This window comes from Oryctolagus cuniculus, chromosome 5 (genome assembly GCF_964237555.1).
Source record: "Oryctolagus cuniculus chromosome 5, mOryCun1.1, whole genome shotgun sequence".
Taxonomy (NCBI): Eukaryota; Metazoa; Chordata; class Mammalia; order Lagomorpha; family Leporidae; genus Oryctolagus; species Oryctolagus cuniculus.
The window spans coordinates 128,571,863-128,599,327 of record NC_091436.1 but is presented as its reverse complement, the minus strand read 5'-3'; the positions used below and the strand labels follow the sequence as shown (position 1 = coordinate 128,599,327).

Below are 27,465 nucleotides of genomic sequence, written 5' to 3'. Positions count from 1 at the left end.
TCTCTTTCAACTTGTCTTGCACCACCACTCTCTGGCCACCCCACTTCCCCTGGTCAAACTGGCTCTGTAACTCTACAGCTCACTGTCCTGCTCGCTCCCTCCCTCCTCTCTCCCACCCCCACCCCCAGGCCTCTGCCATCCTGCTGGCTTTAACCTCTCCTCCAGCTGGATGGTGGCGGCCCCAAGCCTTCTCAGCGTCACTCCCAGTTCTTCAAATTACCGTACCCTGGGTTATGTCCACAACAGCTCTAAGCTTGGACTTGTGCAATGCTTGTATTTTAGAAGTTGAGAAGCAGTGCATTTGGCGTAGTGGGAGACACCACTCGGGAAGCCTGCACCCCATATTGGAGTACTCCTAGCTTCATTTCCAATCTGAGCTCTTCCTGCTATTGCATACCCTGGGAGGCAACAGGTGATGGCTCAAGTTCTTGGGTCCCTGCCATGGGAGACCTGGGTTGTGATCCTGTCTCCTGGTTTTGGCGTGGTCCAGCCCCAGCAGTTGAGAACACAGAAGATCTCTGTCCCTCTGCCTTTCAAACAAATACATTATTATAAATAAGGAAAAATTAAGAAGTGTTTAAATATACAGAAAAGTAGAAAGAACATCATAGCTAACCTTTGTACCTACCACCCAGCTATGTCAAACCTTAGTGTTTTTCTGCATTTGAAAATGAAGAGGGGAGAAATGGTTCCAATCTAGAACTGAAGGATGCTATCTTACACTGTATTGGATAATTTTACAGTAACTGTATCTACGGCTAAACTGTGTGCGCAACACCAAGGTTAAAGTGTTCTCCCTGCTCCCGTGTGCGTGCGTGTGTGCGTGTGTGCGTGTGTGTGCGTGTGTGTGCGTGTGTGTGTGCGCGTGCATGTGTGCGTGTGTGTGTGTGCGTGTGTGTGCGCGTGCGTGTGCGTGCGTGTGTGTATGTGCATGTGTGCGTGTGTGCGTGTGCATGCGTTGCCTCTGGTGCAGGCACCTCTTCAGTAGCAGAATCCCAACATCAGCACAGAGCCAGAGCGAGCTAATGTGCATTTTAATTTTTTTAATAGAGAACTTTCATTTAATAAACACAAATTTCATAAGTACAACTTTTGGATTATTGCGGTTCCTCCCCCCATACCCGCCCTCCCATGACGTGCATTTTTATAGAACACACACCGGGCAGTGTTCATTCATTCTCGGAGTAGTAGTTCTTCCCCTAAGATGATTATCATGGACTCTCAGAATTAGAAAAATGTGAGGTCATCTACCTATCTACCACGAAATGTGTGTGTGTTTAAATAAATAAATACATATTTAAATAAATCATTACCAGCACATCTGAAGTCCCCAGCCAATCTGCTGCATATGCCTGTACCCGGGTGAGATTTGAATTTCTCTGATTGCCAGCAAAGTTAAGCATTATTTGTGTGCCTTTTTTTTTTTTATTATCTGTGTTGTGTTTGTTTTTACCACTTTGCCAATTACAATAGTTTGTCCTTTGCATTGACTTTTATGAGCGCCTCTGTAAGTTCGGTTAGGGATCCTTTATCTGTTCTGCAAACTGCCAATGTCCTCTTCCTGACCGTGGCTCACGCTTGCATGTTTAGTTTCCCGGTATATTCTTTTGTACCAAAGTTTTCCATTTTAATATAGTCAGCTAGGTCATATGTTTTACGCTCAATGGCATGCACTTTTGATGTCTTGCTTACCCATCGTTCTGTACCTCAATGTCATAAACATGCTTCCAGTTTGGACTAAACGTTTTCTTGTTTGGCTGTTCACGTGGAGTTCACCCCCAGGTGAGACATAAACCTTCTGTAACATTTCCCTGTACGGACAGACAGTGATGTCCGCGTCAGTCCCCGTCCCTTCCCGTGATGCCTTAGGCCTGCTCTTTCAGGTACCCAGCTTCCATGCACACGCGGATCCACTTCTCACCTCTCGATTCGGTCGCCCTGGCTGATTTTCTATTCCCAGATGGCACCGTAATTGCTATAACTTTCTAGAAAGTTTTGGTCTCTGGTAGGGCCGGGCCATGTGTTCTTTCCCCAGGGCCTTGCTCTCAGGCAAGCTTGTCTCGGCTGCTGGTCTTGATTGTTTATTGCTGCTACGGAATCACCCTGAAGGGTAGCAGCTTGAAAGACCACCCAAATATAAAGTAGACAAAGAATAAAACCTTAGCAAACTGCACCGTGTGCACCAAGAGCTCGAGAGACGAAAAGGGAAGGGGAGCAGGTGTGTGTTCCACCTGCTGAGCAGGGCTTCAGAGAGAAAGACGTTGCTCGCTCAAGAGGAACCCAGATCTCTGCCATGGCTCAGAGCCTCCTGGGGCCTCTGCCCCCCGCCCCTCTAGTTCCCACAGGTCTGGAAAGGCGCCTCCCGACCTTCGGTGGAAGCATAAGCAGCCCTCTCCCTGGGGCAGGGCGTGAGGATGAACCTAAGTCTTTAGATCTGGCGGCCATTGGTTCCTTGCAAATCTCCCCTTGAGCTTTCCAGCTGAGTCAACTGCTTGTGCCAGAAAAGACCTTGTCAGGCCGGCACTGCGGCTCACTAGGCTAATCCTCCGCCTGCGGCGCTGGCACCCCGGGTTCTAGTCCCGGTTGGGGCACCGGATTCTGTCCCGGTTGCCCCTCTTCCAGGCCAGCTCTCTGCTGTGGCCCTGGAAGGCAGTGGAGGATGGCCCAGGTCATTGGGCCCTGCACCCACATGGGAGACCAGGAGAAGCACCTGGCTCCTGGCTTTGGATCAGTGCGGTGCGGCCACTGGGGGGTGAACCAACAGAAAAGGAAGACCTTTTGTTAGGTAGGAAGTCAGTTATGAGCGTATGTGTGTGTGACATAAAGGCCTAAAAAGAAGACATCTATGTCCAGCATATGCATCTGCATCTCAAAGTCATCCTGATAATGTTTCAGGGGCAGCCCGGTCTTTGAGTCCTGCCCTGCCCCCTTCTACCTGATAACCTGCCGGGTGGAGGTCCCCGCCCCTTCTGCCTGACAAATCTTCCACAATCTCCCAGGTGCAGCCCAATATCTGCATTTCAAACACCCTGCTCCGGATCCCCATTCTCTAGGGGGTCCTGCTCACCCTTCCTCTGAACCCAGGATGGCGCCAGCTGGGCTTCCTCCTGTCTGATACCTTCAAGGGAAAACTCAGATAGGAGCTTCTTAATATTTACAGCCATAAAATCCTTTGTTTCAGGAGGAGATGTGTGAAGACAAAGACCCATCTCCTTAAAAACCCCCAGCCTCAACCAGACTGCGCGCTCAGCCCTCTGCCTCTCTGCTGAACCACCCTCCTGGTCTGGCCAGGTGTACTCCACTCAACCATGTAACCTCGCTCCTTCCTCTCCCCACCCCCAGTCTGAGTGACTGCACTCTTTCCCAGGCCCTGTCTGGAGAGCTGCCCATCATCCTTACAGATGATGTCCCTTCCCTAATAAACCTTGCTATTTTACCTCCCACTACTCTCTGTCTCACGCCTGAATTCTTTCTTGCGCGAAGACAAGAACCCTGTAATTTCTCCGGTAACACTTTCTCTCTGTCTCTCTCTCACTGTTCACTCTGCCTGTCAAAAAAAGGGGGGGGCGGAAGACCTTGTCCGCCCATCCACCCCCCCAGCACCTTCAGCTCTCCTCCAGCTGGGGCCCTGACAGCTTTGCTCATGCACCTGCCCTGCCCGCCTCCACCCAAACACAAGTGGTTAAAACTTCAGGTCTGGGGTAGTGTGAGTCACTGGCCCACTCAGAGTCTGGCGTACCAAAACCAACCCACACATGTTGACTTAACAGGTGATCCTTGCCCCCACATCCCCACCCGGGGCATGCTGCCTGGCGGTCTGAGGCTCCTGTAAACTCTCGTCTAATGAGTACAGCTCAGGGCTGGCTCCAGGAGCCCTGCTCTGAGAATATCCTTTGGGTCTGGACAGTCCACGAGGACCCTGGTCCTCCGGATGGCTCCTGGTACTGCAGCCAGACCAGTGCAGGCAGAAAACCAAGTTGGGGAGTACCTGGTGAGGATGGTTCCCCACCACGCCCCCTCCCCACCCAGGGACTATGTAGACTAAATACAGACCAAGAGCAGAGGCGCCGTCAAGAGTCAGAATTAGGAAGGACCAGAGGTTGAGTGAGGCCGCAGGCCAATGCCAATGACCTCCTCCGGGGAAGACCCAGTGGGGCGTGGCAGGGGTGGGTGGTGGTGGTCAGGGAGCAGCAAAAGTTCACTGGGCAGGGCAGGGCAGAGACCCCAGGAGCCGAGGTGACAACTGAGCACCCTGCTCCCAGTGGATCTCAGCCCGAGTGTCACAGGCTGGGGATGGAACCGCGTCCTCAACACTGGGCCCCTGGAAGGCGGCAGATGGTGGCAGCAGAGATGTCACAGTCAGAGGTGACAAGAGCCTACCTGCCTTCCTCCCAGAGAAAGACTACATCCTCACAGATGCCCGCCAGACCCCAACCCTCCCACCGCTTCGTTCCCTTTCTGGTTGTGATGCAGTGCGGCTGCTTCCATCTGTAGGCAAAGCTGATGTCTCACTGGGCCTGGGAGGAAGCCAGGTCCTGTTGTACAGAAACAGCCCCAGACCAGTGGCTTCAGCAGGAGGTGGGGAGTCCTTGTCTTCAGAGAGATAGCAGCGGAGGCTGCTCGTCTCTCGCACCGCAGCCTGTGGAGTGAGTCCTGGCTTCCCAGTGGCAGTGTCACCATTGCCAAGTGATGAATCTACAGGTCCTAGCAGGCTTCCTGCCCCACCACCCTTCCACACACTTGGCCTGGACCCCCAGAGTTCAGAGCCAGCCCTTGGGGCACACAATGGAAAGGGGACGCCGGCTCCAGCAGTGCCCTGTGAGATGTCCTCGGGCTAAGGAGGGGCACTCTCCTCACCCTCTGACTCAGATGCGGTTAGCAGGGTGCGCGAAGGTTTCCCAAATCAGTTCTGCTGCAGCTGTGGGGATGGCCGGAGGTCAGCAAGCTCCCGGCCTCATCCTGGCTGCAAAAGTAAGGTCTAGGGCCAGGGGGCGCCCCTGAGCGCTGGGCACGGCCCGAGCCCCAGCGATTTTCCTGGCAGGATAGGGAGGAGCTCATCTGTGATGATCCCCGAGTGAGAGGCGAATTAGAAGCAGGGGGTTGGCAAGGAGCAGGGGTGCGAGGGGTGGGCTCGGAGGTCCTGGGGGAGTTCAGGGGAGGGGCTGCCGGGAGAGAGGGACTTGCACAATCTGTAGGGACTTCATAGCCCCTGGAGGGCCAGGAAGGAAGTGACAGTCACAGAACTGGGTTACTCAGAGGCACTGGGCTCCAGACCCCCAGCCAGTCAGATTCTGTCCTGATAGCACTCGCTCCTCCTCTGCCCCGGGAGGGGACAGGGCAAGAGTCCAGAAACCCCCTTGGACTCCTCCCCGCCTTGCCCCCAGCCTGCCCATCACAGCCACAGACCCAGGCTCCCGCCCCCAGTTAATTAGGCTTGCTCGCCTTTGCCCCCCACCCCCCACCTCCCGCATCAAACTGGCCCCTGCTTGTCTTTGCCGCCCTAGGAGTCACCCCGAGGCTGGGAGACCAGCTCTGGACCCTGGGAGCCTTTGACAAGTGCTCAGTGCTGGGGGGATTCTGCCTGCAGCTCAGAGGCACTCCCTCCAGGGCAGCCGACTTGCAGGACTGGAGGTTTGCTCCCAGTGACGCTGGTGTATTCCACAGAGAGCTGGGCGTCCACTTCGGGCTTCGAGTCGGGGTGGACGTTGGCGTAGACAGGGTGCTCAGAGCCGCAGTGGCTTAGGTGGGTGAGGGAGACGTAGTGGATGGCTGCTGGGTCCTCATCAGGGGTCGCCTGCTGATCGGCGCCCTAGGAGCCAAAGACATCAGCTGCATGGCCCCCCTCTGGGTGGAGGATGGGGAGAGGGACGAGATGTGGGGCAAGGTATTGACCCTGCCAAGACTCTGGAGGCGAGTGGCTGGGAAAGATGCTTCTGAAAGCAGGAAGGTGGCCATCATGGAGCAGGGTCACCAGCAGGCTGGGGGTGGGAGCGGGGAGCGCGGGGCGGGGTGCGACGTGCAGCAGTGAGGGTGCAGCCTGGGACGTCCACATTCCATCTCAGCGCCCTGGGCTTGAGTCCCGGCTCCTCTGACCCAGTTTCCTGCTAGTGGGCACCCTGCGAGGTAGCAGGTCATGGCTCAAGTTCTCCGGGGACCTGGCTTGAGTTCTCTGCTCCTGGTTTCAGTCTGGCCCCCTTCCCTGGCTGTTGCAGGTACTTGGGGAGTGAACCAGCAGATGGGAGATCTGTCTGTCTCCATCTCTTTCTCTCTCTCTCTCAGATAAAATGAAAATAATAAATACACTTTAAAAATAAAAACACATATATATATAATATAGACAGAGGGGGCCACACAGGGGACTGGCAGCACCAACTTCACCTGGCTGATACCGAACCAGGCTCCATCCCAGATCTAGGACAGCAGTCTTGGGGGCAGGGCCCAGGACCCTGTGGTTGGTTGGTTGGTTGGTTGGTTTTTAAAGATTTATTTATTTATTTTGAAAGCATTACACAGAGAGAGGGAGACACACACACACACACACACATACACACACGAGAGAGAGAGAGAGAGAGAGAGAGAGAGAGAGATCTTCCACCCGCTAGATCACTCCCCAGACGAATGCAATGGCCGGCACTGGGCCAGGCTGAAACCAAGAGTCGGGAGCTTCGTGCAAGTCTCTTACATGTGTGGCAGCCATACCTGGGCCATCTTCTGCTGTTTTCCTAGGCCAGTAGCAGGGAGCTGGATCAGAAGTGGGGCAGCCGGGACATGTATGGGATGCCGGCGTGACAGGTGGCAGCTTTACCCACTACACCACAGGTCCGGCCCCAGAAACTCCCAAGCACTCCATGTGACTTCTGTACACACTCAAGCTAGAGCAGCACAGGGGGAGGAGAGCGCTCGTGGGGAAGGCATTTGTAGCCGTGATTCCAGCATCACTTTGGAGCTTTTCAGTCCTGTGGTTCTGCGATTCCAAGAGCCTGAGATCTTTACACACGACAGCCCTTCCTGAGGGAAGCCACGCGGTCCCCAGCCCCTTCTGAGAGCGCACCCCGGGAGCCAGGGCAGTTGCCACGTGATGCCTTTTCCCACAGAGGAGCGGTCGCTCTGGCCGGCTCATGACCTGTGGGATGATGAAATGCTACCTGCCGCAGGGGTGAGGGTTAAGAGCAGGGTTTGCCAACTCTCTCTCTCTCTCTCTCTGTCTCTCTCTCTGTCTCTCTCTGTCTCTCGTCTCTCTAAGGAAACAGAATTGAGAAATAAGGGAAAAGGAAGCACACAGGCTACAAGGCAGCAGGGGCGTGTGCAATCACCAGTGTGCGTCAAGGTTTGCATTCACAGTCACCAATGTGCATCAAGGTTTGGAGGAAATAGAAAATAAGCAGAAGCTGGGCGGTTAGCAAAGACCGCCAACAGCACAAGCACGCGGGAAGCCCATGATTCTCTACAGCTACTCACGCTGGGCTCCTTCCGGCCTGAGAAGCCACTGCAGCCGGGCCAGGAATCAGCCTCACCTGCCGAGGAAACAGTGAAGGCTGAGGGCGCCTCTCCCTATGCGGCTCCCGTGGGAACAAGGGCGACAGGATAGGGTCCTGCCTAGGCATTAGGGACCTTGGTGGGAGGCAGTCCCAGTGCCCAGCACCCAGTAGCATCCCAGGAAGCTCAAACTGGCTGCCTAGGGTTGATTTGTATAACATAGGTGAGCTTCATTCCAGGTCACTAAAAGTTCCAAACTTCTCAGATAGGCGAATGGCTTAGCTGATGAGATGACACGCAGTAATGTCCTCCAAAAAAAAAATTTTTTTTTGACAGGCAGAGTGGACAGTGAGAGAGAGAGACAGAGAGAAAGGTCTTCCTTTTGCATTGGTTCACCCTCCAATGGCCGCCACGGCCGGCGCACCACGCTGATCTGAAGCCAGGAGCCAGGGGCTTCTCCTGATCTCCCATGCAGGTGCAGGGCCCAAGGACCTGGGCCATCCTCCACTGCACTCCCAGGCCACAGCAGAGAGCTGGACTGGAAGAGGAGCAACCGGGACAGAATTTGGCATCCCAACCGGGACTAGAACCTGGGGTGCCGGCGCCGCAGGTGGAGGATTAGCCTACTGAGCCCCTCCAAATATTTTTAACCTGGAGCTCCAAGGCAAAATGGAGCTGATGTGAGCATGCCACACGTTCTCACACCCACGCACATCCACGAGCACTCTGGAAATAAAAGTTCAATGAAAAAAAATGTGCAAAGCGGCTGGCGCTGTGGCTCACTAGGGTAATCCTCCGCCTTGCAGCGCCGGCACACTGGGTTCTAGTCCTGGTCAGGGTGCCGGATTCTGTCCCAGTTGCCCCTCTTCCAGGCCAGCTCTCTGCTGTGGCCCAGGAAGGCAGTGGAGGATGGCTCAGGTCATTGGGCCCTGCACCCGCATCGGAGACCAGGAGAAGCACCTGGCTCCTGGCTTCGGATCAGCGCAATGCGCCGGCCGCAGCGCGCCGGCCGTGGCTGCCATTGGAGGGTGAACCAATGCAAAAGGAAGACCTTTCTCTCTGTCTCTCTCTCTCACTGTCCACTCTGCCTGTAAAAAAAAAATGAGCAAAGCATTTGGCTCTTCTACCTTAGTTTATGGAAATGTTATTGGGATATAGGAAATTCATTTGACATTGTTGGAGAAACAATTGACATGCAATTTTACAGTCCACTCCTCCTGATGGTTGTTACTGCTTGGAAAGTTAAAGCCAATGAGGCGCTGTATCACTCTGGCTCACTCTCACATTTCATTCACACTGTCCACAGATGCACACACTACGCACATGCCAAACCAGCCAAGCAACTAAAGCTAGCCAGAAAAGAGGTAGGTTTCCGCAAAAGGGTCTAACCTGGGAGCGGGGGGCATTTGGCCTTGAGCTTAGGTCACAGGTTGGGACACGTGCATCTCATATCCGAGTGCCTGTGTTTGAGCCTCAGCTCTGCTCTGAGTCCAGCTTCCTGCTAATGCACACACTGGGAGACAGCAGGTGATGGTCAAGTGCATGGGTCCCTGCCTCTCACACGGGAGACCCAGACTTGGGTCCAGGGTCCCTTGAGGCCTGGCCCAGCCGGGGCTGAGTGAGCCAACAGACAGGAGCTCTCTGTCTGCCTGTCTGTCTCTCACTTGCACTTTCTCCTTCCCCTTGCCTCTCACACTTTAATTAATTGATTATTTTTTAAAGGGACTAATCCGATAAATGTTGCATAACTGCTACAGTCTTCACGTGGGATTAATGCTAAAAACTTAAAAACTTTGAAGCCTCAGAAGTCCTTAAAGAGCTTTTAGGAAGACAAAATTTTTTCCTTTTTTATTTCTTAATGTTTACATCTTATTGTGTATAATTTAAAGCATACAATATGATTTTATAAGATACACTTTTTTGGTAAAATGGCTATCATGATGGAACAAGTGAACATATTCATCATCTCATATGGTTACTATGGTTACTCATTTTCCCTTCTCCAGCAAAAGCAACTACAATTCATTTAGCAAAAATCCTGACTACAGAACACTGTTATCCACCATGGACCTCCTGGTGTGCATTAGATCTTTCTACTTGTTCATCCTACACAGCTGTGTTTTGCATACACTGACCTACATCTCCCCATTGTGCCCCTGATACCTCAAGTGAGTCAACATGTTTATAGACAGCAACAGTCAAAATCATGCCACTGGAGCAGATGGTGGCTCAGCATGGTAAGCCGAGGCTCGGGACGCCGTAGAGGAGCGCCTGGGATCAAGTCCTGGATCCGCTCCCAACTCCAGCTTCCTGCTAACATGCACCTGGGGAGGCAGCACGTGATGGCTCAAGTACTTGGGTCCCTGCCACCCACATGGGAGACCTGCATTGAGCTCCAGTCTCCTGGCTTCACCTGGCCCGGCCCTAGCTATTGTAGGCCCGTGGGGAGGGGACCAGCAGATGGAAGATCTCTCCCTCTCCCTCTCTCTCTCTGTCATTTTAACTTTTAAATAATTTTAAAAGATATATTTATTTATTTGAAAGGCAAATTTATAGAGTGGCAGAGAGAGAGAGAGGGAAGTCAAGAGACAGGTCTTCCTTTTGCTGGTTCACTCCGCAGATGGTTGCAATGGCCAGAGCTGTGCCAATCTGAAGCCAGGAGCTTCTTCTGGGTCTCCCACGTGGGTGCAGAGGCCCAAGGACTTTGGCCATCTTCCACTGCTTTCCCAGGCCATAGCAGAGAGTTGGGTTGGAAGTGAAGCAGCCAGGATTCGAACCAGTGCCCATATGGGATGCCGGCACTGCAGGCAGTGGCTTTACCCACTATGCCATAGTGCCAGCCCCTCAAATAAACTTTTAAAATATAAAAATAAAAAGTACAAAGATGTTTACATGAAACATTTTAGAGTATTGCATTCATTCTTTATGGTTTTTTAATTGTTATCTGAGATACAGGAAAGAGAGAAAGAGATCTCCCATCCACTGGTTCACTCCCCCAAATTCCCACAAAAGCCATGGCAGGGCCAAGCCAAAGCCAGGCACCTGGAACTCCATCCAGGTCTCCCACATGGGTGGCAGGGACCCAATCACTCGAGCCATCACCTGCTGCCTCCCAGGGTGTGTGTCAGCAGGAAGAGCTGGGAATGGGATTGGAACTAAGACTCAAACCCAGGCCCTTCAATAGGGACACCGACATCTTAATTGCTGTCTTAACTGCTAGGCCAAACATCCCTCTTTACATAAATTGTTTTTGAAATCCTTACCCAAAGTGATGGTAAAACATATGACCACAAATGGATGCCGGGCCACCTGGTTTTAGGTACCGTCGGTGCCGAGTTGAGCTGGCGTTGGGTGCACTGACCTCCAAAGAGAAGTGGTCTACCTGCAGAATGCCCAGGGCCCACCGCTTTGGCAGAGGGAGGGGACCCCCTGCAGCCAGCAGGCCTCAGATGCTCCTGGGTAAATGAGCCGCGTGAGTCTTGGGCCCCTGGCTCTCGGGCTGCCCTGTACGTGGCTCCGTACTGGCTGGCTGGCTCAGGGCCATGGCAGGGACTCACCTTTCCCGACTCTCGCTCGGGCTTTCCTGAGACCCAGGACCGTGGAGAGGACCACCAGCAGCAGCAGCAGTGTAGCCACCACCACGCCCACCAGGATGGACTTCCAGCTGTCCAGGATGGAAGAGGGACCGGGCCAGTGAGGAGAGAGCAGAGCCAGCACCACCTCCCAGCCTGGAAAACCTTCCCCGCCCAGGGCTGTAGTCCCCACAGCCTCACCAGCCTCCGGCCTCTCCCAGCTGACCACTGGGAGGCCACAGGAGCCAGCGCTGTCTCAGGCAAGCCCCTCCCCCTCCCCCCGGGACTGGTTTCCTTTTCTGTAAGGCCGATGTGCTGAGATGTCCAGGTGTCACAAGCCTTCCCTTTTCGGACTCTGGTCCCTTAATTTCCCTTCTGGGTCCCCCGGGCAGGGTCTGCATTCACCGCTCCCAGCACCCTTCCCCTGGCCACTCCTTGGCCCGGCTCCTCTGCTCAGCTCCTCCGGGGGCTGCAGGTAGCTCACGGAGCACTGCAGGTAACAGTGCATTGTAATAGGTCCTGTCTTCGTCAAAGGGAAAACACAGAGCGCTTCCTGCACCATCACAGGCTCCTAGGAATGTGTCTGGGTGCTGGCTGGTGGGGGGGGCAGTTCTAGAGACCTGTCTCAGCCCAGGTGATTGGCACCCACTTGGCGTCTTGTTTTGTCTCTTAAATGAGCCATATTTTGGAAGAGCCCAGAGCTTGTGATCTGTGGTGATGGTGACTGAAGAGAGGGGAAGAGAAGAAAGAATCAGGAAGTGGCTGGGGCCTGGAAACCATTGGGCAGGTAGAGAAAGTAGACCAGGCCACAGGTCACAGTGACGGCCAAGTGTGCCCTAGCCCTGGCACCTGGCCCTGGCATGGCTCTGCTGCTCTTGCAGCAAGGCCAGGAAGGGCTGGACAGGGGGCAGAGGCAAACGCAGCAGCCTTGGTGCTGTGGCTCTGGGCCAGGCCAGGCTCACCGAACCCTCACGGCCACTCTGTGAGATCAAGGTTCTGAACCATGGTGGGTGCGTGCTGCAAGGCACACTGGGCAATGCTGGGAGACCCTCTGGGTTGCCACATCTGGGTGTCCTCAGGAGGTGTGTGCACTTGATGGGCAGAGGCCAGGGATGTGGCTAAATACCCCACAAAGAACTGGTCAGTCTCCTACAGCCAAGAATCAGCTGGCCCCAACTGATAAAAATAGCAGAAATGTTATTTGCCTTGTTTTGCAGAAGTGAAAGCTGAGGTTAGGTGAAGTGACCCGAGGCGACCTGCTTGTTATTCCAACCCCTGAGAGCTGGATGTAGTGGCAGCGTGGTAGCTGGGGGTGTCCGGCATGGTTGGAAGAAAATGAGGGCTCAGAGGATGGGGGAGGGGCGGCAGTACCTGGCAATGACAGGGGCCGTTGTCATCCCGCTGTCCCTGGGGGTGGCTGGGGCTGGAGCTGGAAGAGACGGCAGTGAAGGGGAGCACCCCTTTGCGCACCCACACTCCAGGGCTTCCCCCATCCAGGGAGGAGGCGGCCATACGTGGCACTGGACCGGGTGAGGGCTCCGAGCCACATCGTGGGCCCTGCAGGAGGTGCAGCAGCTGTGCCGTGGTGTCCTGGTCTCCTCCCCCTGCAGGGCAGCTCCATGCAAGGGACAGCACTGCCACTTGTACATTAGATCCTCTCTACAGTCGTTTCCAAGCCTGGCACGCACTTCAACCTCTGACGCTTCCCCCCACGCCCCTCGGGTCTCCCCTGGATAGACCCCTGCTCAGCCAACAAGGCCCAGGTGTGACACCTCCTCCAAGGAGTCTACCTGTGGTGGCCGGTCCCCTCACTTGCTCCAGTGCTACTCCCCTGTCTGGGCTGTGGGCTTCCCCAGCGCGGAACGGCATTCCAGCGACTTGGGTCCCCCTTCCAGAGAGTAGCCTAGCTCTGTGCCCCACACGCAAAGGGCATGGAGCCGAAGTTGGGCAATGAACCACTGAGCTGCTACGCTCGGTCCTCCAGGTGCCCGTGTGACCAAGGCTGTGATCTGGAGGACCGAGCATAGCAGCTCAGCACGAGGGAGGGATCTAGCAGGAGCCGTGTTCCAGCCCCGGCCACGGGTAAGTGCGGGGTGGTTGTGCAACCTTATGGTGCTCAGGAGGAACACACGGGGCCCTCAGGATTCGTGGAAATTGCAAATTTGCACTCAGAGGCTCAAGGTTCCTCACCGGTGAGGGCCATGTCCAAGGCAAGGACTCAGCCCCCGTCCCGAGCCCTAGGCTGCTACACTTCCCAGCCTTCCCGTCTCCCTCCCCCTCGACCTGTCTCCTGTCAGCTCACATTTTTCTGCCCCACACCCAATTCCTCTGTGTGATGGGCAAAGGTTGAGGGTTAAGGTCAGGGGCACGGATGTCTGAGACTGGATGCTGAGCAGCTGTGCTGATGCCTGGGGGAGCTTTAAGATCACTCCCAGGAAAAGGAGGAGCAGCAAAGACGGGTGATGTGGAAGGATGGACCCCCTGGAAGCCACGAGCCTGAGGTCAGGGGCTGACCCCACCCATGAGCAGTAGGTGGCCCTGGGACAGGTGCCTTCTCTATGGCCCCATTCCCAGGGCCCCCGCCCCCTGGCTCTCACACCTGGAGACTCAGCAAGCCCAAACTGCACAAAGAAGAAGGGGAACACGCACCTGCCAACACCTCGAGCTGGATGGTTCTGAAGACCATGACCTTGGAATACTCATAGAAGCCACAATAGTATAATCCCGAGTCCCCCGCCTTGAGCCCGGTCATGATCACGATGAATTGGGAAGAGTCTGGCTTATCCCACAGGGAGCACTGGGAGCTCCCCACCCAGCCCTGGGAAGTGGCCAACACGGAGCAGGTGTTCGGCCCTTCCTGCTTACACCAGACTTTCTCCTTCTCATGCTGGTCAGCCGAGTAGGGGCAGATCACGTAGATGGTCTCGCCCTCCAGTTTCTGCAGCTTCTGTGCCCGGGAGCCTGGGAGGGGGCCGTCAGGTCAGGGAGCCTCCCTCGCAGGGGCCAACCCGCTCCTCCCCCGCCCTCCTCCCCTCCCCCTCCCCTGCCCCTCACCTGGCACCAGGAGCAGCAGCAGGCCAGGCAGCAGCAGAGGCAGGGCCCCCCAAGCCATGAGGTCTTTCTCGAGCTGGGGGTATAGGGTGGACTGCTGAGCAAGGCAAAGACCTTGTGGGAGAAGTGAACAGCCTGGGGCAGGGGTCTGGCGTCTGGGGAACGCGGGGCTCCAGGGACCCAATAGCTGCTCCTGGGCTACCCTCAGCCGGCCACTTCCCCCTCAGGGCCACTCCCCTCCCACTGGGGTTGACCCTGAGGTTGGTGTAGGGAAAGATGAGAATTCACAGAACGGAAGTTGGGTGAACTGTTCCTCCTCTCTTCCAGCTGTTCTACCACTTCCTTCCCAGCCTACATTTCTCCTGCCCCCACCCCCAGAAAGCGCAGCCTGAATGAAGGCAAGCGACCCCGAGAGGGGGGTCTTTGGGGAGCCGGGCCAGAGCCCTGAGTGCCACCAGCCGCCAAAAGTCAGTGACTTCCCGAGAACTCAGCAGTTCCCTGGGGACTGGAGGGGATGAGGAGAAAGGAGCTGCAGATGCGTTCCCAGGCATGGGAGTGCAGGGACAGTCCCAGCACGAGGAGGGAGGAAGGGGAGGACGGTGCAGGGAGCGGGGCAGGGGGCTTCAAAAAGTTCTTGGAAGGGGCGGGCGTGGGACCTGGCCGCTGTTAAAACAGTCACATCCCATGGGGTCAGTGCTATGATACAAGGGGTTAAGCTGCAGCCTCAGTGCCACCATCCCATATGAGTGCCAGTTCAAGTCCCAGCTGATCCACATCCGATCCAGCTCCCTGCTAATGTGCCTGGGAAAGCATTGGAGAATGGCCCAAGTCCTTGGGCCCCTGCACCCACCGTGGGAGACCGGCCATTTGGGGAGTGAACCAGCAGATAGAAGACCTCTCCCTCTATCTCTTCTCTCTCTCTCTCTCTGAAACTCTGCCTTTCAAATAAATAATATAAAATCTTAAAAAAAAAAACACACACACACAAAGCAGTCATACCCCGTTTCAGAGTGCCAGCGTTCCAAACCTGGCTCCAGCTCCTGGCTCCGCACTCCAGCTTCCTGCTCGTGCCCCAGGAGACAGCAATGACGCCTCGTGTACTTAGCTTCCTGCCACCCACGTGCGAGACCTGGGCGGAGTTGCTGGCTTCTGCCTCCCATTTCTGCCCTTGGCCTAGCCCCTAGAATCCTTGCCAGCCTTTGGGGGTATGAACGGAATGTCTCTCTCTCTCTCTCTCTCTCAAATAAATAAATAAATAAGTGTATTTTTAAAGTTTATGGAAAAAGAAATTAAAAGATAAGTTTATTTTGGTGCGAAACCTTTGAAACCCAGACACGGACTTTTTACCGTCTGCATTGTCCATGAACTTTTTGAAGACCCTGCCAGCAGGTGGGGTGGGGGCTGTTGCTGGCCTCAGGTCATCCCCGACTCCCAGCCACAGTCCCTCCATAAGCGTTTGCTGAAAGACCACACCAATCAAGCACATCCTAAAAAGCAGTCGGCACTGGGTCAGCTGCAGAAAGCCAAGGGTCACAGGCTGCTCACGGTTGGCTAACAAGCCGAAAGAGGGAAGCTTGTGAGAAGTGTGGTGGGTTAGGTTCCAGGAGACAGGCTCGGAGACGCCCGTGGGCACGGGGGTGCAAAGAGCTCTGGGACCACCATCTAGGGGAAGGGAAGAGCCGGGAGCAGGAAGTCATGGGAGATGCTGGGCTACTGTGGAGACCGAAAGGAGAGCGAGGAGGTCTGGGGGAGGGCCAAGCCTTCAGGACTTCCTTGAGCTGGTGAGGGGTGTCAGTGCCTTAGCCACCGCCCTATCAACCGCTCCGAGGAGGAGGAGGATGGATATGCTCAGAGTGGGTTCTGCCCTAGCAAGGTGGAGCTTTGCAGGAGCTTGCCTCCCCCAGGAAGCCTGCCTGGCTAGCCCCCAGGGTTCCTGTCTCCGAAGGCCTTGAACACCTCCTACATCCTGCACTGTGGCTTCCAACCCTGTGCTGTGGCCCAGGGCGCACCAGCCCTGCCGTGTCTTCCTGCCCCTTGCACCTGGGAGCAGGTGGAGGGCAGGGCTGGCTCCTTCCGTCCTGGCCCCACCTCCCAAAGTGCTGAGTTGTGCTCAGGCAACTGCCAGCAGGTGGGGTGGGGGGCTTTGTCCTGGGACGCCAGGGACAGGGGCTTCAGGGCTCATCTCTGTCCTGCTTTGCCAAACAAGGAAAGAAGAGCTTCTCAAGGCCACACCAAGATGAGCAGACACACGTGTCCTCCCCTCTTCCTAAGAGGGCTTCACCAAAGGGGCTGCATCAAAAGGCCTGAGAAGAGAGGAGACAGAACAGAGACAGAGCATCCCAGATGTCAAGTGCAGAATGGATGGCAAAGCTGAGAACAGCCAAGGAGCGGTAATAAGCAGGCGTTTGCTGAGTAGTACAACATTCACGTTATTGCATTTTATCTCGAGAGGTAGGAATTACTGCCCCCTTTCATAAGGTGGGGGGGGGGCGGCGAGGAGGCCCAGAAAGGTTAGTGACTTGCTCGGGGTCACACCGTGACAGTGGCATCACCGTCCCCACTCTGACTCCTTGCCCACCAGACGTCTTGCATCAGAGATGTGGGATGGCAGTGGAGGTGAGCTCCTGGGGCAGGTGGCTGGCTGGCTGGGACGGATGTGTGTCTGTATGTGTGGCTTTGCCTGTCCTGGGACCAAGCTGTCAATTCCTCAGCCTGGGTCTTGCATCTACTGCCCTCTCGTGGACACAGGGAAGAGATACCTCCTCCATGCTGTCCCCAGCGATGGCCCGGTGTCCCTTACTTTCTCCCCATATCCATCCTGGAGTGGCCACACCAGCTGTCCACCGAGACTCCAGCTGTATCCGTCTCCTGACTACGACATCTGCTCTCCCCCTGGGAGGTTCCTGACCCAGGGCCAAAGTCCTGATGTCACATTTATTCCCAGCCACTACTCAGTCACTGCAGGCAGAGGACACCCCTGCCTGGTCAGGAATCCAGTCGGTGGCCTCCAGCCTTCACTGCTGGCGACCAGGGAGGCAGTCTGGGCAGCAGAGGCTGAGTCTGAGCTGGGTGTTCATGGCTCACAACTGGACTCCATTCTTTCTGTCCCTGACTTGAGTCAGTCCTCCAGGCTGTGGTCAGCTCCGGCTACTTTCTTTGTGTCCCAAGTGGGTCTTCTCTCCGCAGGGGACAGTGAACCCCTAGGGAATGGGGTGCTGATCCGCTCTTTCTCTACACCCTGGCCTCCCCACCAGTGCCTGTTGTTACAGGGCCAGAGTCTCAGGGTGTGGACTCAGCTGGCATTCCCTGCAGGATCTCAGACCTGGAGCCCAGGTGCACAGCCTGGGGAGGAAGCCCTGAGTTCAGCTGGGGAGAGGCAGGCACCTCAGGGGAGGGACACCCAGCTGGTGGCAGCAGTGGGGGAGGTGGGAGCTGCAGGCTCCCAGGATGGGGGGATGAGTGGCCTCAGTCGGGGCAGAAGGCATCCAGCAGCCACATCAGAGGACACCTGGCCAGACACGGCGACCGCACACAGCTCTGGACTCCCCAGCGGCATGGCTCCTGACCACTTCCCTCTCCTTGTCCACAACAGGGCCCCCGGGGACTCCAGCTGCTTCTGGGCCTCATGAGCCCCTCCCCCTTCCTTCCCAGGTATGTGGGGGGGAGGCAGGGCTCGAGGGGAGCAGGGGGAAGTTGAGGGCAGAGGGGTCCCAGGTGGGCAGAGGGCAGCTCTCGCTGTCCCCCGTCGGCTCGGCTCCAGCGTCAGGCAGGACGAGGCTCCTGAGGCAGGCAGGACGAGGTTCTCTATGGGTCAGCAGCATCCCCAGAGCTCTGATGCCCTCAGTCCAGGGCCCTGTGGCTCTGAGCAGGCTCTGGGACGTGCCTCGCCAGACCTGCCGCGTGGTGCCTGCCACTGGGCGCTCTGCACACTCCCGGCAGCCCAGGAAAACGCTTGGCACAGGGATATGGTGGCAGCTGTGGGCCTGCGCATGTCCAGCCCTTGCAGAATTCCTCCAACCTGGGCCAGGCCAGGCCCTGCTCTCCACTCCTCCCCCAGCCTCCTGTGGCCCCTCCGGGATGCGCTGCCACTGTTCAGTTACATGGTCCCAAACTAAGCCAGCTTCTGCAGGGGCTCTGGGCTTCTGGGCAGGTCCCTCCAGGGCCTGGCAGGGTCGTGGCACAAGCTGTAGCCTACGGAGAAAGGGGCAGTTGAAGAGGGCCGCGCCCTGCTCACAGCACCCTGACGCCCCTCTCCCGCCTCTGCCAGGGGTCCCTCCAGGTCCTCCCCTGCCTGGCCGCCCCCTCCCTCACTGGGTGCCCTGCAGTGCCCTTGACTGGCACGGCCATTTGGACAGCTACCCGAGCCCTGGCCAGGGTGCTGAGGGGTGGGCTCCACTCACTTCCTGTGTGTCTCTTCTTCCAAAACCCATAGACCACGATCAACGTCATGGGCGCCGGGAAGAGGGCTAGCACCACCACGAGCACTGTGATATGAATATCCTGGTGCCTGAGGAGTCGAGGCGGAGGGAAGGAGGTGAGGCCCGAGGTCTCCCCAGCCCCAGGCGGGGTCAGACCCTGGGAGGCTCAGCAGCACTTCTGTCCTGGGGACACAGCTGAGGGAGAGGCAATGAGGAGCCCAGAGCTGAGGGGAGATGGCCCCAGCCCTCCCCTCCCACGTCCCTCCTCCCTCCATGAATCCCCTAACTCTGTCCAGAGTGAGGGCGGCGACTCCTGTCTGTGACCCTGGCCTGCACCGCTCCCATGCACAGGTCTCCAGCAGTCCCACGAGGATTGTTCCTTTCTCTTGTCCCGGGAGCCCTGTATGCCACAAGTGGTGGCTGACCCTTCACGGGTGACAAACAAGCATTGGTGCATATCTACCCCAGCTCCCCCGCCTCAGGGGAGCACCTGCTGCTGGCTACCCCTCATCAGCTGCCTTCCTGGCACCGGCCCCCTTCCCCACTCTGGCCTCCATCTTGGAGAGCCCAAATGACAGCAGCCGCCACATTCCAGCTCCTGCTCCCAGAGCCACCTCCTCACCCCACCCTTACCCTCCTGCTCTCACCTGTGAACTCTCCCGGCTGCCCACCCCTGCCCCTCCTCCCCAGTGTCGGCCTTTACGGCACTTCCCGGCTCCCTCTGCTGTCTGGGCACCAGGCCACACTGAGCTCCTGGGAGCAGAAGGTGGTGGTGGTGGTGGTGGTGTGTCTGACACAAGATTTACCCTTTCCAGATCTGCTCAGGTACCAAGAGCTGGTGCATGTGTGCCCACTAGCCCTGCAGCAGGTACCTGAGGGAGGGTAGTTTGTTCTGGCACATTCCTGTGGTGGGTGAGCTGGTGCCGAGGAGCCCGGGCTTCGTGGACATGGGTGCCGGGCTAGCAGGGGTGGCTTGGGCAGTGCTGGGAGCTGCGGTCACCGCCCGGGACCCTGTGGCTCTCCAGGGCCCCACGGTGGTGATGCTGGTGTTGGGGGAGCTGGGTCTCGTGGTCTGTGAAGCAGAGGAGGACGAGAGTCTGCCCACGGTGAGCACTCCAGAGGTGAACACCATCACGCCCGTGGAGAGAGGGGTGCCGGCGCCGGTGCCTGACGTGGAGGCTTGGTCTGTTGCAATGACAGCACCACTCTTGGGGACGTTGGCCAGGTGTGTGAGAGGCATGCTCCTCTCCGTGGTGGAGGCTGAGAGACCAAAGAGGGAGGCCTATTAGATGGATGCAAGTCTCAGTGCTGGGAGCAGACCTCGCCCCCCTCTCTCAGGGAAGGGGCTGTCTTCTTCTCCCCTCCTGCCCTTGGGCCCAGGGTCCTGCTCTCAGACTCCGGGTGGGGGGTGTGTGTGAGTTCACAGGGAGTGTCAGGAAGGAAGAAGTAGGCGTGGTGAAGAGGGGAGAGGTTGCCATGGTCGCTTTAGCCCCACCCCTCATTGGCCACCTGTTCCAGGGGATACCCCCTACCCCGCCATCTCCACTGGCACTCCCCAGACCCTCCTATCTCCCTGACATGAATGGACAGGACAATTCCACTGCTCCACAGTTGGCTATTAGGGTTCAGAGATGAAGATGGGGTGTGGGGGATGGCTGCACTGTGGCATAGTGGGTAAAGCCACCGCCTGCGGTGCCAGCATCCCATATGAACACAGGTTTGAGTCCTGGCTGCTCCATTTCCAATCCAGCTCTCTGCTGTGGCCTGGCAAAGCAGTAGAAGATGGCCCAGGTGCTTGGGTCCCTGCACCCATGTGGGAGACCCGAAAGAAGCTCCTGGCTCCTGGCTTTGGATCAACGCAGCTCCGGCCATTGATAGCCATTTGGAGAGTGAACCAGCAGATGGAAGACCTTTCTCTCTGTCTCTCCCTCTCTATCTGTAACTCTACCTCTCAAATAAATAAATCTTTAAAAAAAATACGGGGGCAGCAGAGACCCGAGATTTCAGAGAAAGCTGCAAACAGTAGGGGTCGTGCACCTTGTTGGGGCAGGGCCCACTCAGGCACATATGAGCCGTCAGCTCCCCTGTCCTTACCACCCCTCTCCCATAGGAAGCCTAGAGTTGGGCCTGTGGATGGGGGACGGGGTGGAGGAAGGTTGGGAGACCTTGATCTAGGGGGACTGTCGGGCCCACCATGGCCAGGAGAGGGAGAACCAGAGGAGGTGACTGAACAGGGACCGTTTTCGCGAGAATGGGGGTGGAGGAAGAGGCCAGCCTGGTGCCAGCGCTCCCCCAACCTCACGCTCAGCAGTGGGCTCAGCCCCAAAGAGCCCTTCAAAGAGGCACCCGTAGGTGCCTCGGGAGAGCCAGCATCTGGACGCCCACCTCATGGAGGGCTCAGAGGGCTGGTGGAAAAGGACTGGCATCAGCAGAGAGGGTTCCTACCGTGGTCAGTGAGTCAGCCGTTCCCATCACCTGCCTCCATACCAAGCTGTGTGGATGGGGAGGGCCAGCAGGGGGCGATGGAGAGCCCCCGTTCCATTCTCCCTAGAAGGGCAGCAGGCACCCTTGCTTTTCGCAGTGGCCTTGGGCCATGAAACTCGGGCTCCCATGCGGGGTGGGAAATCTTAGATCGCCAGAAGACTTTGTAATAGAGCCGAGGGTGCTCTGGGTGTTAACGCTGCCCAGTGAGCGAGACCCTCGCTCACCTACTGATGATAACCCCGGAGTCGCCTTGATTTCTTCCCTTGCGCTCCGCTTCTGCTCCAGCAAACCCAGGCTGCCTACAAGCACACTGGGTGTGCAGAAGTCTGGAGACAGGCTTGGGCCCGTCCGTTTCTCTCCACCTCTACTGCCTCCTACTTCGAGCCCCTGGCATGTCCGGCCAGAGTTCCCAGTGCTTTCTCTGCCCAGGCTTGCCCTCTCCACCGTGCCACACCTCCCTAAACTTCCCAGCAGCTTCCCACGGTACTTAAAACCCCAGCTCCACATCACAGACCTCAGCCCTGCTGCTTGCTCACCGCCCTCAGCTCTCACTGCCTCACACTCAATCTGAACCCTGACATAGGCCTTCCTTGTACAGGAGCCGAGTGTCTCGCCTCAGGGCCTTTGCACATGTAGCTGGCCTCACAAATGCCCTTCAGAGCACCCAGATTTCAACAGAGCCAGAGAAATCTCACCACTCAGGCTCCACCTGGTGTCGTCGGCTCAGGGAGGCGTTCTCTGAGCCTCAGTAGGTCAGTAGTCCGTCACACTGTTTTATTCTATGAGTGACTCATCTGGCTCTCCCACAGGGCAAGAGTGTGGCTGTTTCTGTCACCCCTATACTCTCAGAGTCTAGAAGTGTGTCTGGCAAGTCACAGAGGCTTGGTGAATACAGAATGGATAACTGAGTAGACCAAAGCACAGAGTCCTGAGTTCCAATCTCATCTCTGCTGCTTGCTAGCTCTGGGACCCTAGACAAGGTCAGAGCCACACAGGACGTTTATTTAAAAAAAAGTCAGAGGGGCCAGTGCTGTGGTGTAGTAGCTTAAGCATCCGCCTGCAGCACCAGCATCCCGTATAGGTGCTAGTTTGAATCCCGACTGCTGCACTTCCGATCCAGCTCTCTGCTGATGGCCAGGGAAAGCAGTAAAGGATGGCCCAAGTGCTTGGGCCCCTGCACCCGTGTGGGAGACCCAGAAGAAGCTCCTCCTCACTTCTAGCTTTAGATCGTCCCATCTCTGGCTGCTGTGGTCATTTGGGGAGTGAACCAGCAGATGGAAGACATCTCTCTCTCTCTCTCTCTCTCTCTCTCTCTCTAACTCTGCCTGCCTCTCAAGTAAATACATAAATCTCAAAAAAAAAAAGTTGCAGTTACAGAGAGAAGGAAAGACAGAGAGAGATCTTCGATCTGCTGGTTCACTCCCCAGGTGGCTGTAACGTCCAGGGCTGGGCCAGGTTGAAGCCAGGAGCTTCACCCAGGTCTCCCATATGGGTGATTAGCACCCAAGCCCTTGGACCATCTTCTGCTGATTTTCCCAGAGCCATCAGCAGGGAGTTGGATTAGAAGTGGTGCAGTCAGGACACAAACTGGCACCCATCTGGGATTCCAGCATTGCAGACAGCAGCTTCACCTGCTATGCCTGTAACTTTTAAGATCTCCTTATTTCATCTGTATAACAGTGACAGTAATGCCCAGGAAGGTACCAGCAAAAGCACTTTGAAAACCCTATGCTAGGTCCTGCATTGTGGTGCAGTGGGTTGAGCCGCCACTTGAGACCTCAGCATCTCGTATCAGAATGCCTGTTTAAGTTCCTGCTGCTCCACTTCCCATCCAGCTCCCTGCTCGTGTGCTTGGGAAAGCAGAAGAGGATGGTCCAAGTCCCTGGGCCCCTGCACCCATGTGGGAGACCCAGAGGAAGCTCCTGGCTCCTGGCTTTGGGCTGGCCCAGCTCCAGCCTTTGGGGCCATTTGGGGAGTGAACCAGTGGATGGAAGACCTCTCTCTCTGTCTGTCTGCCTTTCAACTAACTAAATCTTTAAAAAGGAAGGGAGGGAGGAAAGAAGGGAGGGAGGAAAGAAGGAAGGGAGGAAGAGAGAAGGGAGGGAGGGAGCTCACAGTGTAACCCGGCATTTGGTGGAGTGGTATTCTTATCACGTCCAAAGTCATTGGGCGCAGGGCAGGGAGGCCTGGGACACCTCTCACCTGGGAACACCTCCAGCTGGATGCCCATCATGGGGTAGAGGGTCCCGGAGCTGTTGCGCAGGCACCAGTACCGGCCCGAGTCCTGGAGCTTGAGGCCCTGCATGGTGATGTTGACCACCTTGGCCTGGGCATCGTCCTGTATCAGGTAGCTGGGCCCCTTCGCCCAGACGCGGGTGAACCCAGGCTCGCATCTCTTCTTCCAGATTCTGCACCAGACCTTGCCTTCCACGCGGTTTCTGCGCCCCTTGTAGGAGCACTGCACGAACAGAGTCTCCCCTTCTTGGTGCCGCACTTTGACGTACCCGCCCTCGGCCGGCGGCCCTGCGGAGACACAGCTTGTTGAGTGAGGGCTGGCGCCACAGGGGGAAGGGGGTGACTCGGACTTGAAGATGGTGGTGAAGGGGGAAGAGGTGGCTGCCGCCCGGCTGTGATGAAACTGGCAGTTTGATGGGGAAGTACAGCCCTGCCCCAGGCACTCGCCCCTCAGTCTGACGGGGAGGTACACCTCCCTGTGTATGGAGCTCCCAGTCTGATGGAGGAATCGTAGGCCCCTCCCTCATGGACCTCCCAATCTGATGGTGGAGACAGGGAGTCCGCAGTCTAAGGGAGGAAACTCAGCCCTTGCACTCAGGGCTGCCCCAGACGTGGCCCTTTTCTCCCTGGTGGTTCTTGGTGTCGTAGGACGTGAGGAGCCCTGTCTTCAGGGCTCCCTAGCCTTGTGGGAAAGCTCTGCCCAGCCCTTGGCAGATCCACAGACACAGTTGCAAGGCATGAATTCTGGAAGGTCGGAGCACACACAACGCAGGTGGGCTTGGCAACACGAGGAGAGTTTACTTCCCAGATGGGTTCACAGCAGCCATCTTTTAAAGAGCAAGCCACCTTCGCTCATTCTAGGTGAGGTTTAACTTTGCTAGTTACGTCAAACCCATGGGTTACATGTGCCCAGGTACTGTGCAGGGACTACAAGAAGCTCGTGGAAAACTGACTTAAAAGATGAACTCATTTTGGTGCCAAAAATTTGAAATTCACAGATAATAAACATTGTCCACGTACTGCCTGAAGATCTCCCATATACAGGTACCAGGGCTTAGGAGTTCCCAGCACACTGAACCAGAAGATTCTACAGTCACGTGTGGTTTCACTGCAACATCTTGTTTTATGTGCCCAGGATGTGGCTCGTGCCCTTCGTAATCCACCATGCGGCAGGGAGACCGGGACAGGGGTAGGGGTTTAGCTCAGGGGACAGAGAGAGGGAGAAAGTGGCGGTGATGTGCATCTGCCTGTCTGCCCACAGGAAGCCCCCAGGGCCTTCCACAAACACACACAGAAGAAGTTTCTCCCCAGTGGGATGGAATACCGAGTGCACATTCTGGAACCAAAATAAAACATAGGTCAAAACCCTGGGTCCAGGGGCCGTGTTGTGCGGTGCCAACATCCCATATCAGAGTGCCAGTTCGAGCCCCGGCTGCTCTACTTCCCATCCAGCTCCCTGCTAGTGCGCCTGGGAAAGCAGCAACAGCAGAAGGCCCAAGTGCTTGGTCCGCTGCTACGCATATGAGAGACCTGGAAGGAGTTCCAGGCTCCTGACATCGGCCTGGCCCAACCCTGGCTGTTGTGACCATCTGGGGAGTGAACCAGTAGTTAGAAGATCTCTCTGTGTCTCTCCCTTCCTCTGCGTCACTCTCTCTAGTGAATAAAATAAACCTGTATCTCTCTCTCTCTCTAAACCCCAGCTACACACTTAACTGTGTGAGCAGCTCACGAAATTTTATCTGTCAGGCAGGGGTAACATCGCTCCCCTCCGATGTTGCCGTGAGAATTAAACCCAGGACCTTGCCTTGCACATAGTACACGCTCAATGTGTGCGTCCTTTTCCCAAATGCAGGTGGTCCCAGAGTCCCCCCCCCAACACACACACACAATGGAGCCAGGGCTATGATGGTACCAAGGACCTGGAAACCCAGAGACCCGGTCCAGTTTCCAGCGGCCACGGCAGCCAGGCAAGGCGCTGAGCAAGGCCACACCCTCTCTGAGCTGCACATCGTCCCTTACGAACTAAACAGAATGACCCAACTCAGTGATGAGATGGGTGAGCCCAGGACTTCTGCCCTGGCAGAGGTAGGAGACTTGGGGAAGAGTCTGGGGGCACCGTGTCCATTTGTGCCTGCACCTTCTACCCCTCTCACAGGTGGTGGGGCATGGGTTCCGCCAGCCCCTACTTGAGCCCAGAATCCAACAAGAGGCAGCCACTTGGTTGCCATGGCAGCAAGGGAAGCAGAACTGGGTGAGGCCCCTTGGGGTGGGAAAGAAAGACCTTCAGGGATTGGTCACCTTCAGGGCAGGGGGCAGGGACCGGATGTGGCATCAATATTCTGAGAAAAAACGAATTCAAAGCACACACATGATGCAACAACTCTAGTCAGAAGCAAAACCAAAGAGCTTTCCCGACAGAGAGCAGGCGAAGGCGGTGTGGGAAGAAACTGAGGGGCCGAGGCTTGGGGCCCCCAGGGATTCCCAGCAGATACAGGAGCCGGGGCAGAGAGGGCCCAGGGCTGCCTGGAGGGCTCGTGAGACCCAGCCTGAGGACAGACGCTCTCTTGGGTCTCTGGTCAGCGCTACTGAGTCAGCCCCAACCCACAGAAGGTGAACCCAGATAATAGGGCGTGGAGAAGCAGGGAGGGCGGGCGCAGCTCCTGCCCCCAAAGCGCTCCCTCCCGCAGGTTAGCCCGGCTCCTTCTCTCACCTGAGATGCAGCCCTGTGGCCACAGAAGCAGCAGCAGCAGCAGTACCACCGGGGCCATGGTGGCATCCAGTCAGGGCAGTCACGGGCCCGGCCAGGGGCCAAGGCACCCTGGGGCTCTTCAGCCAGGACCCAGGCCAGCACAGGACATGCCACCTGGACCTGCCAGGGCCGGACCCGGGCTTCTAAAAGTGAAATTGCCCATTTAGGGAAGTGAGGCAGTGTGGGACCCACTGCCACCAGCAGACCGCAGAGGCCAGCCGAGCCTATCAGCAGGGCAGCACGGGTGGCTGTTTCCGCCCTCTTCCTCGGAACCTCAGGCAGGTGTGGCTGCTCCACCCAGCCTGGGCCCCCCAGCCCTCCCTGGGCTCCCTCCCAGAGACGGGTCCCATGGGGCAGGGGATCCACCCAGGGGGCTGCTGCGTGGTTTCTGGGACCTTGAGTACAAACCTCTGGAATCTCCTGGGCTCAGAGACCGGGATTGGGGTGAGGGGACGGGGTAGGGGAGGGCGGGGGCAGAGCTCTCAGGCTGCTGGGAGGCGTCTTGGACTTCCCATACCACGTTCACAAGGAAGCCCTTGTGAGTGCCCACTCATTCATTCATCCATTTGCAAAGTGCATTCATTCTGTTGCCCTGCAACAGTCACTCACACTTACTGTGGCAAATAACCTCACACAGGCGCACGTGCAATCTTATTTTTGTCACAGCGGTTGGGTGGGGGCAGGGTGGGGGAGGGAGGATGCAAATTGTAAGACTCAGAGCATAAAGTTTAGTGTCCAGGAGGAGTTCCTGTGCCCTCATCCCTGAGCACATGCAATCAAACACACCCTCACGCACTCACACGCTTGGGCTCTCATACACTCTCCATGCTCCACTCTCCCCACCCCCACCCCCGCATACACACACACACACACACCAGCTGTCTTTCCCTCTCGCTCTGTGTCTCCCGACTCTCTCCGCTTCTCTCTGCCTCTCCTCCTGTGATCTCTACTCACCCACCAGCTGTCTCTAGACTCCTCCTTCCTCTTGCAGGCTTCCTAAAACCATCTCAGTGCTTCCCCTTACCCATCCTGGAGATGCCACGCCCCAGGGGCCCTCCCTCCCCTGGCCCCGGCCCCCATCAGCACACAGGCAGGCCCCCACCACTTCCTCCCACTCAACCCTATCTCGCCTCTACAGCCACGGGTTCCAGTTAAAATGACCCAGCACTGGCCCACGACCCCACCCTTCATTTAGCCCCTGGGGCTGGACTTCTGCCACCTCCTCCTTTGGGGTGGGAGCGGGTAGGCAGACCCCCATGGCCGCATGTGCGCCCTGCCCCACCTGTGTCATCTTCCTAGAGTGAAATTCCCTGCGCTGGCACGGCCATGGTCTTCAGCTGATCTTGAGTCCCAAAGCCCCAGCCAAAGAAGTTTCGTCTTTGCTGACCCCAAACTATTATACTCTGAATTCATTCATTCACCTGTTCATGTGAACATTGAATTTTTATTATTTATATACATTTTTCAGAAGGGGAGAATG

The 27,465-nt window shown here is 56.7% G+C and overlaps 2 protein-coding genes across 5 annotated transcripts; both read right to left on the bottom strand.

The window, feature by feature from the left end:
* Positions 1-1,028: 1,028 nt before the first annotated feature.
* On the bottom strand, positions 1,029-15,325 carry TREML4 (triggering receptor expressed on myeloid cells like 4). Its single transcript, XM_070074679.1, has 7 exons — positions 15,099-15,325; positions 14,103-14,175; positions 13,698-14,009; positions 12,420-12,477; positions 11,034-11,140; positions 7,459-7,514; positions 1,029-5,809 (listed from the first exon to the last, which is right to left on the bottom strand). Exons 2-7 carry the CDS (start codon positions 14,158-14,160, stop codon positions 5,561-5,563), a joined length of 840 nt encoding a protein of 279 aa, XP_069930780.1. The 5' UTR covers positions 14,161-14,175; positions 15,099-15,325; the 3' UTR covers positions 1,029-5,560.
* Positions 15,326-15,371: 46 nt separating this feature from the next.
* On the bottom strand, positions 15,372-26,996 carry TREML2 (triggering receptor expressed on myeloid cells like 2). 4 transcript variants are annotated; one of them, XM_070074675.1, is made up of 6 exons: positions 26,940-26,996; positions 25,947-26,128; positions 23,204-23,524; positions 19,390-19,777; positions 18,500-18,712; positions 15,372-18,290 (listed from the first exon to the last, which is right to left on the bottom strand). In XM_070074675.1, exons 2-6 carry the CDS (start codon positions 26,002-26,004, stop codon positions 17,723-17,725), a joined length of 1,548 nt encoding a protein of 515 aa, XP_069930776.1. In that variant the 5' UTR covers positions 26,005-26,128; positions 26,940-26,996; the 3' UTR covers positions 15,372-17,722. The 4 variants fall into 4 exon arrangements, with proteins under 4 accessions (XP_069930776.1, XP_069930778.1, XP_069930779.1 ...); XM_070074677.1 differs by having other exon boundaries at positions 26,944-26,971; XM_008262907.4 differs by having other exon boundaries at positions 17,881-18,290; positions 18,500-18,606.
* Between the last annotated feature and the right edge of the window lie 469 nt (positions 26,997-27,465).